General features: G+C 47.3%; 1 protein-coding gene and 1 pseudogene across 1 annotated transcript in view; both read right to left on the reverse strand.

The window, feature by feature from the left end:
• Positions 1 to 13,030, reverse strand: part of RHPN2 (rhophilin Rho GTPase binding protein 2) — a 58,561-nt gene that overhangs the window by 40,864 nt on the left and 4,667 nt on the right. Inside the window, exon 2 of the mRNA XM_061173354.1 lies at positions 4,750 to 4,865. Within this exon, the coding sequence (XP_061029337.1) occupies positions 4,750 to 4,865 (116 nt within the window). The remainder of the gene's footprint in view (positions 1 to 4,749; positions 4,866 to 13,030) is intronic.
• Positions 7,702 to 8,325, reverse strand: LOC133078326 (translationally-controlled tumor protein-like; annotated as a pseudogene).

A 13,030-nucleotide genomic window follows, 5' to 3' on the forward strand; every position in this document is an offset into this window, starting at 1 on the left:
TTGGAGCCTCTGAGACCTTTTCCACTATAGACACCCCATGGGATGTATGGTTTCTTTGCCCCAAGTCCAAAATTTCTCTAACATCCCCATGTTTTGTCTTAAAGATGTACATGAATTTGCATTCTGACCCATGTATCTCCATTTATTTTAGTGTAATTTTTCTCCCAAGTCTTTTAGTAAAATTGTCCCTCCAGGAACAGGCTTGTTGACAGGCAACACAGGCTTGTACCAGCTTCACAGACCTTACTGGAACAGTTTGGCCTTAATCTGTCTGACCCCAAATCCTGCTCTGCCAGGGATTCAGGAAAGCTAGAGCAAGTATTGCCCAGTGCCTTCATGTGGCCACCTGGCTAAGGCAGCAGATCAGCCGGTCTGGCAGGACACCTGCTTCCAGCCCACCTCTCAGTGTAGAAAGGCAGGCCTCAGAGTTGGTGCAGGCCCCCAAGGCTTTGGCTCGTACACCCCACTGCCCAGACACCAGCCCCTCTCAGAACTGATGGTGTGAGCAGTCATTAACCTCAAGTCACTCTCATACAGCCCAAATCACCCCAGGGCACCCCTGTCCCAGAACTTCATGACCCTCTGGTCCAGAAGTCGCAAACTGGAGGTCCATGGGACTTGCTCACTTGATTCTCAGGGTGTTATTTCTTCCCCCTTGAATTAGTTGCCAATATTTTAAAATTCAACTATCAGAAGATAAAAAAGGGGACAAAAGTCAGATCTCTCTCTTCTCCTGAAAAAAACAAAACAAAGCAAAACTGAAGATCTGGCAACCCTGGCCCTGCCCCCCATATGGGCCACACTGTAGTTGCCCCCTCCAGAGAGCATATGCTCTGCTCTTTACCGCAGTCACCACCACTCCCTATCGCATCACAGCACCAGTCCCAGCCCCCTTCACTCTTTTCCATGCGCACCTGGCCCCGAGAAGGGAACCTGAAGCCCAAAGATGTTAAATGACCCACCCCTGTTCAAAGACCCAGTTAGTTAAAATTGAACTATGTGGCAACTTGCTTTAAATTTCACAGAGGCCATCTGTTTTTGAGAAACATCACCACGTTTCTACCCCAGCTTTTCTCAAGCGAGGGAAGGGAGCTAGGAAAAGAGAGAGAATATTATCCTTGCTTAGCCTAAAAAAGCACATTTAAAATATCTGATATCTTCCTAATCAGACTCCAGGAAGCTCATGGACCCTTGGCCGATATGGATCAAAGAAGAAGGCCTTGAAGGGGTAGAAAACCAGGCTCCTCAGAGCACCGGCCCAGACTCAAAGCTCCCTCACCGATGCAGGTAAGGACTGGGATCCCCACGTTCCTGCATCTGGGGGGACATTTCCCCAAACGCCCACTCCCCCAAACATTCCAACTGCTCTGCCTTTATCAGGGAGCAACGGTAGGACATTTAGGAACCTGAAAACAGACAGACAGGACGGCAGGGCCCGGTTTATGACTGAAACTACCCTTTGCTGGCAGGGACAATCACCTAATCGGCCGCCCAGAGAAACTCACGGGCCAGAGCTGGGCTCGGCTACACGCCCTATTTGTTTTCGGGAAACCGTTGGTGCCGGTTAAGTCAGATTAATAAATACCTCTAGGGTTTCCTCTGACAACATTCCCCAGAGAGGGGCACTTGGAGCTTTTAGGTCACTGCAAGAATCATTAACAACCTCACCCCACCCCCACCCCGCCAGCTCAACAACTGCCAACCGGACAATGAGCCCCAGAGAGGCTGTTTGCTGGTGTCATTAACAGAGCAAGACAGATAAAACCGCCCTAGGCCCCGCCTTAGCAACGCCAAGTGCCCTGGCCAGAGGGGGCCTCCCTGACCACCCTCCCTCTCCAAGGCCGCATCACACTGCGTCAGCCTCTATCACATTTCCCTTTCATCGGTGCCCTAGAAAACATCACCTCCTGACGTGACTGGATTTGTTTGCTTGTGTATTACAGTTTCCCCTACGAGAGATTAAGCATCAGGAAAGCAGGGCCTCGTCTGAATTGCTTGCGGCCTTATCCCCTCACATCTCAGACACGGCCTGCCAATTAGTAGGTGCTCAGTAAATCCATTTGTTGTGTGAATGGACAGGCACAGGGTCAGGGCTGCCCACCTGCCCCCTCGGCCGCACAGCTGGCCTGGCAAGGTGTCAACCAAAATCCAAGGCCACAAAACACACCAGGGGGACCACACCTGCAGCCTCCTCAGCACAGCAAGCTCAGCACACGGCAGGACTTCCCAAAATCGGGGGTTTGGACCTCCCTGGTGGCGCAGTGCTTAAGAATCCGCCTGCCAGTGCAGGGGACACAGGTTTGATCCCTGGTCCGGGAGGATCCTACATGCCATGGAGCAACTAAGCCCGTGTGCCACAACTACTGAGCCTGCGTTCTAGAGCCCGCGAGCCATAACTACTGAGCCCACGCACCACAACTACCAAAGCCCATGCACCCTAGAGCCCGCCCGCTGCAACGACTAAGCCCACACGCCGCAACTACTGAGCCCACGTGCTGCAACTACTAAAGCCCACACGCATAAAGCCCGTGCTCCACAATGAGAGAAGCCACCGCAATGAGAAGCCCGCGCACCGCAACAAAGAGTAGCCCCGCTCGCCACAACTAGAGAAAGCCCGCGCGCAGCAACGAAGACCCAACGCAGCCAAAAAAAAAACCACAAACAAACAAAATCGGGGGCCTCTCTCAAGCTGCACTGGCCGCTGAGGCCCGCTGTGCAGCAGACCTGACAACTCCCAGGTCCAGACTTCTCTGGGGACAGGGACACGGTCAGTTGTTTCAAAAGGTGGAATGTTACCGTATTTTCCCCAGTCGGCTCCAGGAACAGCCTCCCTTCCACCCTGTTACAGAAGTAGCTGGAGAAGAGGTTTCCAGACACTTGGCCAGCCCAGGACTGGCGTCCTCTGCTAGTCCATGAGCAACAAAACCAGCACAGGCACAGCACTGTCATTCCTGACCCAGGGGCAGTGGGTTGCTTGTATTATTCTTCTAGGCCTTTGCAGTATTTCACAATAAAAATGCATGAAAGTGGGGACTTCCCTGGTGGCGCAGTGGTTGAGAATCTGCCTGCCAATGCAGGGGACACGGGTTCGAGCCCTGGTCTGGGAGGATCCCACATGCCGCGGAGCAACTGGGCCCGTGAGCCACAATTACTGAGCCTGCGCGTCTGGAGCCTGTGCTCCGCAACAAGAGAGGCCGCGATGGTGAGAGGCCCACGCACCGCGATGAAGAGTGGCCCCCGCTTGCCACAACCAGAGAAAGCCCTCGCACAGAAACGAAGACCCAACACAGCCATAAATAAATAAATAAATAAATAAAATTTTTAAAAAGGCTTTAAAAAAAAAATGCATGAAAGTAATCCACGCACTTTGTTAAAAGAACATTCAAACACTGAAAGGATAAAGTGACAAGAAGGAGTCACGTCTACCCACCCAACCCTGGTCTTGCTCCCAAGAGCCCACTCTACTAACAGCTTTTTCTTCGCCCCTTTTGGAAAAAGTCTATGCATACACAAAAGCATATGCACGTATTTTTAAAACACATACGCAGGGCATGCTGTCCTGCATCTTTCTTTCCCCCCATTTCATACCTCAGAGATCTTTCCTAATGAACAAATACAGACCGATTCAGAAATGAATTTACTCCTAGTTCATGGTGAGAAACCCTCCTCTTGTCTTTACTGATTGCTCGGGTGAGCGGCCCATATGGAAGAGCAGATCACACTATTCGTACATATATGTGACCACCAGAGTCTTGTGGCTCTTTTACCAATCCACCTGGTTTGGTGTATTTGTTTTTCCCAACAGCCTCCAATCAGCCTTGGGGCTCCCTAAGGCCTCCAACAGTGAAGCAGACCTACTGGGAACACCCATTATCCACATCCTGCCAGGTTTCCAGGTTCCAGGTCCCAGCAAACACTCCACATGTCTTTCTGAGGCTCCAGGAAGCATCTGTCTCACTTAGCCCGGCAGCAGGCATACTGCCTGCCTCCACACCCAGTGCAGAAGGCAGCATGGGGCTGGCAAGAGTCACCCCTAGAACTCTGAAGAAGTCTGAACTCTTTGTAAACAAGAGGAAGCTGCCACATCATCTTGCATTGCATTGAAGGGTGTGGGGAGGGCTTAGAGCTGCCTACAGGTAAGGCCTCTCTGAGTTCTATGCTTGATAAGTAACTATGTTACCATCAGAGCATAATAATGAGTGCCCCAAGAGCCCAGAGCTGTACTGGGCCCCTCTCATTAAATATGGACACTGGCAATTAAAAGGCTCCTATTCCCTCCTTTCTGCCTTCCTTTTCTTTCTTTTTTTTTTTTTAACTTTTTATTTTTTCAAATCTAATTTTTTTAACTGAAGTATAGTTGATTTACAATGTTGTGTTGCCTTTCTTTTCCTTATACATTCAACAAATATTTAGCAAGCAGTGATTCTAGATCATGCATAGTGCTACGCAGCAGAGAAAACAGGTCCCAAAGAAAGCAGGGAAAACAAACAGGAATCAGATAATTGGACTTCCCCCATCGCCCTTCTATCCCAAACACACAGACAGCCTGTGTAAAATACTTCTCTTTGACACAACCAAGCTCTAGGCGAGACAGGGCCTGCTCCAGGTGCCAGAAATGAGGAGGAAACTCAAAGCTAAAACCAAGAGCTGAGAGGACGCTGGGCAGGCCTGGGAGTTTAGGAAATAGATGGACAGGCCTCAGGAGAGTCCGGGCTCCCAGCCAAGGTGGTAGAGCCAGCAGACACCTACTTCAGAAGGTTCTCCGCTCCCGTTCTCATCCGCACGGCTTTCAGGATCTGCTGGTTCAAGGCAGCCCTCTGATTCTGCAGTTTGCTCCGGCCAGTCTGTGCGAGGGGATTGCAACCCTGAGGGAAAACAAGAGATGCCCCTTCAGAGGTCAGCCACTCTAAAAATGATGACAAATGTCTAATACAACAGAAAATGTTTTAAAAACTCATTTTTTCTGAAAGTAAAAGTAATATATTTTATATATTTTCCAACATGGAAAATATATAAAATACGAAAAATATAAAAAAAGAAAAGAAAAGTCAGTCCTAATAACACAACTCCAAAACAGCAACTGTGATTGGTTTCTTTCCTGCCCGCCTATTTTACAATATATGCATATTGTTACTTTCCACATTAGTGGCTGTGTAGGGAGTTCCCCAGACCAGCCCCATGTCTGGAGTTTCACAGGACTCAGCATACAGTTGCACTCACGGCTAAGATTTATGACAGCAGTTTAGTAAATAAAGACACATAGCTGGATCATAGGGAAAAAGAGGTAGAGTCTGGAGGAATCCATGTGCAGGCTTCCTTATGCTTTCTCTGTCCTATGAGGGGTCACACAAAGCACACTCTTCCCCCAGCAACAAAAATGCAGCAACATGCATGCAGTGTCACTGCCCAGGTTGGCCCATTAGAAAATCAAATTCACAGTTTTTATTAGGGGCTGATCACAAAGGCACCTTCTGCCTAGCACATACCAAAATTCCAGGCTGCCGAAAGGAAAGCAGGTGTTCATTGTAAACCACATGGTTTTCGCCATTATTTAGACACAGTGAGCCAACTTCATCACTTCGGGGATGAAAGGAACACTCCAAGAGCCAGGCTCCCAGGGACCAGGCAGGGGCCAACCTTGCAAGCAGGTCTTCCTAAGGAAAGCAGCCTCAGGTCTGCCATGTCAATCCTTTTCTGCACAGTGTCACACATAGGCTATCATGTTTTCTCACTTAATACTCTATCATGAAAATTTCCTGTTATGAAGTGCTCCTCAAAACCATGATTTTAATAATTGCATAATGTTTCCTTTTTTTAGGATTTACCATTTCCTTATAGTCGCACAGTTCGATTGTTTCCAAGTGTCTGGTATTATCTATAATTATTTGATGCATATCTGTAAACACAAATCTTTGTAAACCTCAAGTTTTTCCTTTAAGGTATATTTCTAGGACTGAGTTACAGGGCGTCTAACCTCTTTAAGCCCCCTCCTCCCCCTAAGCACCAGCCCAATTATACTCCAGCAAAGAAAGGTACTCTCTATTTCCTGTCTCTTCTCCCCGATAGCATTAGGCAACTATTGATAATTTCTGTCTGTACAGACTTGCTTATTCTGGACATTTCACTTAAGTGGAATCATACAGAACACAGTCTTTTGTGATGGGCTCCTTTCACTCAGCATAATGTTTTCAAGGTTCTTCCGTGGTGTAGCACATATCAGTACTTCACTCCTTTTTGTCCCTAACACTTCAATCAATACGAACATTCATTTATCCATTCATCAGTTGATGGACATTTGAGGGTGTTTTCACTTTTTGGCTCTTATGAATAGGGCTGCTTATTTGTGTGTAAGTTTTTATGTGGATGTATGTTTTCCTTTCTTCTCTTGGCTATAGATCTAGGAGTGGAACTACTGTGTCATATGGTTAATTCTATGTTTAACCATTTGAGGTCAAACTATTTCCCAAAGCGGCTATAATATTTTACATTCCCACCAACAGTAGACGAGGGTTCCAATTTACCCCATCCTCATCAATACTTGTTATTGTCTTTATTAGAGCCAACCTAGGATGTGTGGTATCTCACTGTGGTTTTGATTTGCATTTCCCTGATGGTTAATGGTGGTTAAACCAAAGATGGTTAAACATCTTTTCATGTGCTTATTGGCCATTTGTGTATCTTTGGAGAAAGATCAATTCAGATTCCTTGCCCAATTTTTTTTTTTTTTTTTTGCCACATCACAGGGCATGCGAGATCTTAGTTCCCCAACCAGGGATTGAACCCTCGCCCCTGCAGTGGAAGCACAGAGTCTTAACCACTGGACCGCCAGGGAATTCCCTCCTTGCCCATTTTTAAACTGGGTTATTTTTTACTGTTGAGTTGAAAGTATTATTTTCAATCTTTGCCAAATTGATATGCAAAAAACAGGTATCCCATGCTCCCAATTTGCAAGGATTATTAGTGAAGATAAACATTTTTTTCATATATCATTGATCACTTGAATTGCTTTTTCAGTGAATTGTCTGTGTTCTCTGTCCATTATTTCTTGGGGTATTTAGATTACAATCAATGTTTCATTGTGAAAAGTTTAAGATCAGAAAAAGAGTTTCCTTTTTTTCTTTTTTTTTAGCTGTGCAGCTTGCGGGATCTTATTCCCCACCAGGGACCGAACCTGGGCCACCACAGCGAAAGCGCCAAGTCCTAACCACTGAACCGCCAGGGAATTCCCATCCTTTTTTTTTTTTTTTTTCTTCCAACTGTGTTAGTCTCTTTTTATTCTTTTGGTAATTTCTTCCAGAGTTAACTACTTCCATTTGTAGGTGATGAAATGTGTAAGACATCCACTTCAAATGTTGGCACTGCTATGAGCATGGTCTTTCCCTTTACTTCAACTGAATTACTGTTGATTCTTGTTTATATTCCAAGTCCCAGAAGTGGTTTTCACTGTGGAAGTTATCTGAAGATGGTCTTAGCTTTCTAGTAGTGGTCTACAACCAGGTTCTAGCTTCTCCAGGAAGGTAGCCTGGAGACACAGGATGGATTTAGATATTACCTATTAAACTAAGAGGCATTCTCTCAATTGAGTTTAAACGCATTTTATTTTTAGACAACCTACATGACATGTGTTTTTTTTCTCAAAAACAATGCCTCCCCTCCAAACAAATCAACATCAAAACAAAGAGCTCAAGATGACATCAGTCCCATTGTCTAAGTCCTGGTGTTGTGTGGATGAACAGCAGCAGCCAGCTAGTTATGATGAGCAGGTGATAGATCCAAACAGCCAAATCTGTTGACATTTTTCCGTTTCTAGACCATCCTTAAAGAAAATCATATATGGGGTCACACCATCCTCACTGTAGTCCAGCAGAGCAGCCATGCTATCTAGATTCATGTTTTCACCAATAAAGAACTGATCGTTGTTTTGAAATTAGCAAGGATGTGCTTGATTTGTTCTGCAGTCCCTGTCATAAAAGGTTTTACTCTTTCTGGTCTCTGTTCTTCAAGCTTCCCTTTGATTAACTTCATGTAATCTTTGATGCACTTCTTATAGGCTTCTTTTGTGAAGCTGGTTTCCTGCAAGTGATGGTTCATGACAACATCCACACCAGTGATTACTGTGCAGTCGGTACCTTTGCCCTCGGGGCCTTCAGCAGAGGCATTTCCACCAATGAGTGAGTCATCAATGTTACCCTCTGTCCTACTGACCATATTCCCCTCTACCTCCAGACACAGCCCGTCCGCGACCTCCCGGATCTTGTAGATGTCAGAGAACATCTCACCATGGTTGATGACGTCCCGGTAGATGATCATGATGGAGGGAGACATCGGTGGCACTAGCTTAGTAGGAGCCCAGAGCTCAGAGCAAGCGTGGTGCAGCCGGAGCGGCGCTTGGGGGGAAGGGGGAGCAGGCGGAAAAGCTTTTTTTTTTTTTTTTAAATTAAAGTATAATTGATTTACAATATTGTGTTAGTTTCAGGTGTACAGCAAAGTGATTCAAAAAATTTCCTTTTAACCTAATAGTTAAACCCACCCCAGCAGGTAGAAGCCCAGGGATCTGAGGGAACACTCCGTTCCTTTCTGAAGCTTATCTTTCGGTTCCGCCCACTGACGGGCTTGTAATCACACCCTGGGAGTGGCTGGTGGGCAGTATTTGGTGAGGGGACTGCCCTTTCTCTCTGCGTCACTGCCTTGGTCACTGCCATCACAGCTCCGCAACACCTAGCCTCCCACACCTCTGCCCAAGCCACATCCATGGTCTTGACCCCAAGGAAGAAGAAATGGTTTCTCTGCAGCCCCAACCTTCTCAGGGATTCCCATATCAGTGGCCTTTAGACTAGAGGGTCAGAAATAAGTTACATCTCTCTTTCCACAAAGATTTTTCACTCTCCCATCCCAGCAGGTGGACACCCACCTGTCCCCCATGCAGCCGCCCAAATTCAAATTACACAGATATTCAGAATCTGAGTTGGAATAGTCTTAAAATTAACATCTTTCAAACCATTAAATGATCCCTGATTTAAAATAAAAATCAGAAAACTAATTCTCTCTTTTCAGATCTAAGATTAAAATGTCTTTAGTAAAGGGCTAAAATAATTGCCAGTCTCTTTCCTTTCCACGTCCTAAAATTACTATGAAGGGATGGCTCAATCTGACTTAAAATTACATGGTTCACCAAGGCTGTGTTCTATTTTACAGAGAAGCCTTAATAACTAATTCCTTTACATACATTCCCAGAGCTAAGATTAAGCAGCCATTCCAGCTCACGGATAAGAACTTTTTCCTGCTCCCATACTTCACCCAACTTCTGGCTGGCCTGGAATCACTACACCCTAACCAGCCCACAGATGTAGGGTCAAGTTTCCAGATAAGACATAGGAATGCTTAGGATTAGATTTGACTGAGTAATTGGACCCCAAACTACATTACTTCTTACTGACAGGTAGGAATGCCAGACCTGTTGGAAACACCAGAAACGCCTGCAGGGCTGTTTGGAAACTTCCCAGAGCCCTGAGAGATGAATCTGGGCGAGACCCCCTGGCATCACCAGAGGCTGCTAGCTTCCACTGGCCCCTGCCAGGGGTTCTCTGCTAGTGGGGACCCACAGTCCTCAGCCATACCTTAGTTCTTAATTGGTTCACAACAGGATGTAGAGCTGCTCCAAACTGAACTGAGGGTTTGTGCCCAGGACCGAGGCAGCACCTGTCACGCCTGCCTGGCCTGGGAAGTGGGGAGGGTTTGGGGGGAACAAATGAACTGTCCTTGCCTCTACAGTCACTGTCCACAAGTCTTACAGTGAAGTTGAGAGTCTGTCCACTACACAGAGTCTGTCAGTTACCTGACCAGCCTAAGGTTTGGGCATTGGCGGCAGTCTCCATACGTGGAAAGATGGTCCGACTGCCAACACCCAAGAAAAGCAGGTACTGAGTAAAGCTCAGCTTCCTCACTAGCTTAGTGGGGTCTCCCACGTTGTCGGTCAGCCCACGTGGACTCTGGTATGGCATCTCTGACCCCACAATTCTGAGGCTTGGAGGGTAAGTGAGCTACTCAAGATGCTAGAGGCAGTAAGGGTGGGAGGGGGACTTAAGCCCACGTCCTTCCTGCCACTCTGAGATGAGCCTGAGCAGCAGGAATGTGTGGGAATGCGGGGACAGCTCGCCCGCCAACCCCCGGACACCCCTCACGTGCTTCCTGGCTGAGGGCTGCCCAGCATCAGTGCATATCTTTTGGCCACAGTGATCCACGTCCCACTCTCCCACCTCGCAGCCCATAACGGTCAGGGGTTGTAAATCCATGCTCCCACACCTCCTTTCCAAGGGGAAGGACATCCGATTCATGCCTGGCTCGTTGGAAAACCAAAGTCCCCAGCCCTGAGTTTGATTCAGGGTGAGCACCTGACATAGGACAACAGAGCCCATCAGGAGGGCCCTTCATTTTTCCCCATCAGCCTTGAACCTAGCAGGATGTGAGACTGGGCAGCTGCAGCCACGTTACCACTGTGGGGGGAGTGTCTCCCCCCAAATGAAGCCAACCTAGGGGGAGCAGAGCTGAGAAACTGAGTTTTGGTGGCAGCATTTGAGCCCTAGATCAAGCCAGGCCTGAAGCCATTCCTCTGGGCTTCTCAGTTACAGGAGCCAAACGCATTCCTTTTCTTGCCTAAGCCATTTTTTTAAAATTGAGGTATAATTTACACATAATGAAATACATAGATTTTTAAGTACATAGTTCAATGAGTTTGGATAAATGTGTATACCTATGTAACCACTATTCCAATCAGAATATAGACCATTCTCATTGCCTCCCAAGGCAACCAAGACTCTGATTTCTATCACCGTAGACTTTTGCCTGTTCTAGAACATCATATAAATGGAATCATAGGGCATGTATGCTTTTGTGTCTGGCTTATTTTGCTCAATAGCATGCTTTGAGATTCACCCATGTTGTCGTACTTATCAGTGGTTCGCTCCTTTTAATTGCTGAGTAGAATTCCATTGTAGGAATGTACCATGGTGTGTTCATCTGCCTAAACCATTGGGGATTCGATCTTCTGGTAACCATAACTAAGAAAGTCCTAAGTAGAATAAGTTCACCCAGAGTAAAAACTCTATTTGTTAATATACACGCACATGCCCTGAGGGTATAGTTAAGTTGTTCAGCTGGGAAACAAGTATTTAAGAGCAGCACCTAGGCAAAAACCGGAGTCAGTGGATTTGGAAGAAAGGAAAGGCTACTTGACCTACAACACGCAGAGACTGACAGTGAAAAGGCAGATAGGCCAGGCCACTGGGAAGGCAGACACAGGGTAGGGAGCAGTCTTTCCTCCCCAGCAGGGGGTGGGGGGGGACCTGCTCTAGGCAGTGCCTGGCGCCTGGCTCCCCTCCACCCCAAGAACCAGTGAGGGCCTTTCTTCCACACAGCCAAAGTTAAAGCCCACACATGTAGATGTGTCTCCAGCAAATTGAGGGCACAGTGTGAACTTGGAGTCTCCAGGTCAGGAGTAAGACTGAGTGAGAGTGACCACGCAGGGTCCCCTGGCTAGAGACCCTCACGCAGGGCATGGAAGAGTGGGGTGTTTTTTGCTGCCTCTCCAGCACGGAGATATTTTCTCTGCCTTCCTTCCTAGTCATGCAACCCCTCACTCAACCACCAAGCTCTGGAAAACAGAATTGTTTGTTTATGAGTTAGCCAGAAGCTGTCAACCAGAAAGCACAGAAATAGCATGCAATACCCTGCAATACACAAAAATACATCTAATTTAACTTTTCACCATGCTGGAGATTCAGGGCAGTTTGGATGAACAGAATCTACCTTTTCCGTGTCCATAAAAATTAAAACATGAATTTGGCACTTGTAAAGAGGTCCTCTGTCCTTCCAGGATCTCTGCCAGGTGCCTCCCTCTGGCGTCCCCATCCATTCACATGGGGGTAGGGGGCCACAATATGAACCGGCTCCCTTCAGTCACTTCTACAAATCTTTACAGACACCTACCGTGTGTGTACAAAATGTGTGCCACTCTACAAAGATTTACAATCACCAAAATTTCTAAGAGACAAATGTATTTTCAGACCCAACTGATGACCTGTTTATTTCAACTGGTAGGATGTACTCACCACTAGTTTACAGTCCTTGGTGCGGGGGAGATGGTATGTGTGTGTGATTTTGTACATTTCTGTTATTACCCTTTTTTACAACAATTTATGTTACTTTTCTAATACAATAATATTGGAGAAAAAGAAATTACTTCTGAAGTTGTAGTTTTGGATCACCTGCCTTTTTCTCCTCTTAGAATCCAATCGAAACAGGATTTTCTAAGGCATATGGCCCTAGCGAACTCCGTGGGTCTGACTAGCAAGGCCAGAAGGACCTGCATCTCTCCCTGTTTCTGGTACTACGGGCGGGAGACCTTGTCCCCAGCTGGCACCCCTTGCTGCCAGCTCTGCCAGACACTCAGTCTGGCTAAGCTGCACCTGCGGTTCCGCTGTCCTCTGTGGCCACCTCCAATACAGCCTTTGTGTCACGAGACTCTAGTACCTGAGCCAAAGGAGGAAGTGATGATCAGGCTAAAGCCAATGCCCTGTATCATCAGGTGGTGTCTTGGAATCCGTCCAAATAGCCCCAGGAAGCAAGGGACATTTACAGTGTTATACCTCATCATGCTGACTCTCCTCTGAGTCACCTGCAAATACTGTTTCTGCCAGGGGACCCCCTCCTGGCCAGGATCCCGCAATGTGAGGAGAAGTTTGTCCACCACGCCCTCTGGGCTGCTGGTGTGCACCAGTGCAGCTGGACAGACCCTCACCAAGGCGATGATCAGCCTGGATCCAGCCTGGACTGTAGGGTCTGGCTCAGACCATCGTGGGGTAGGGGGTGGGGAAGAGGCAGCAGCACAAACTTTTACACCCTTCCTCCTCCCTCCCCCACCCCCACCTGGAGAAAAATCATCACTACCCAATAAAAATAGCGCAGGGACTTCCCTGGTGGCGCAGTGGTTAAGAATCCGCCTGCCAATGCAGGGGACACAGGTTCAAGCCCT

This window comes from Eubalaena glacialis, chromosome 18 (genome assembly GCF_028564815.1).
Source record: "Eubalaena glacialis isolate mEubGla1 chromosome 18, mEubGla1.1.hap2.+ XY, whole genome shotgun sequence".
Classification (NCBI taxonomy): Eukaryota; Metazoa; Chordata; class Mammalia; order Artiodactyla; family Balaenidae; genus Eubalaena; species Eubalaena glacialis.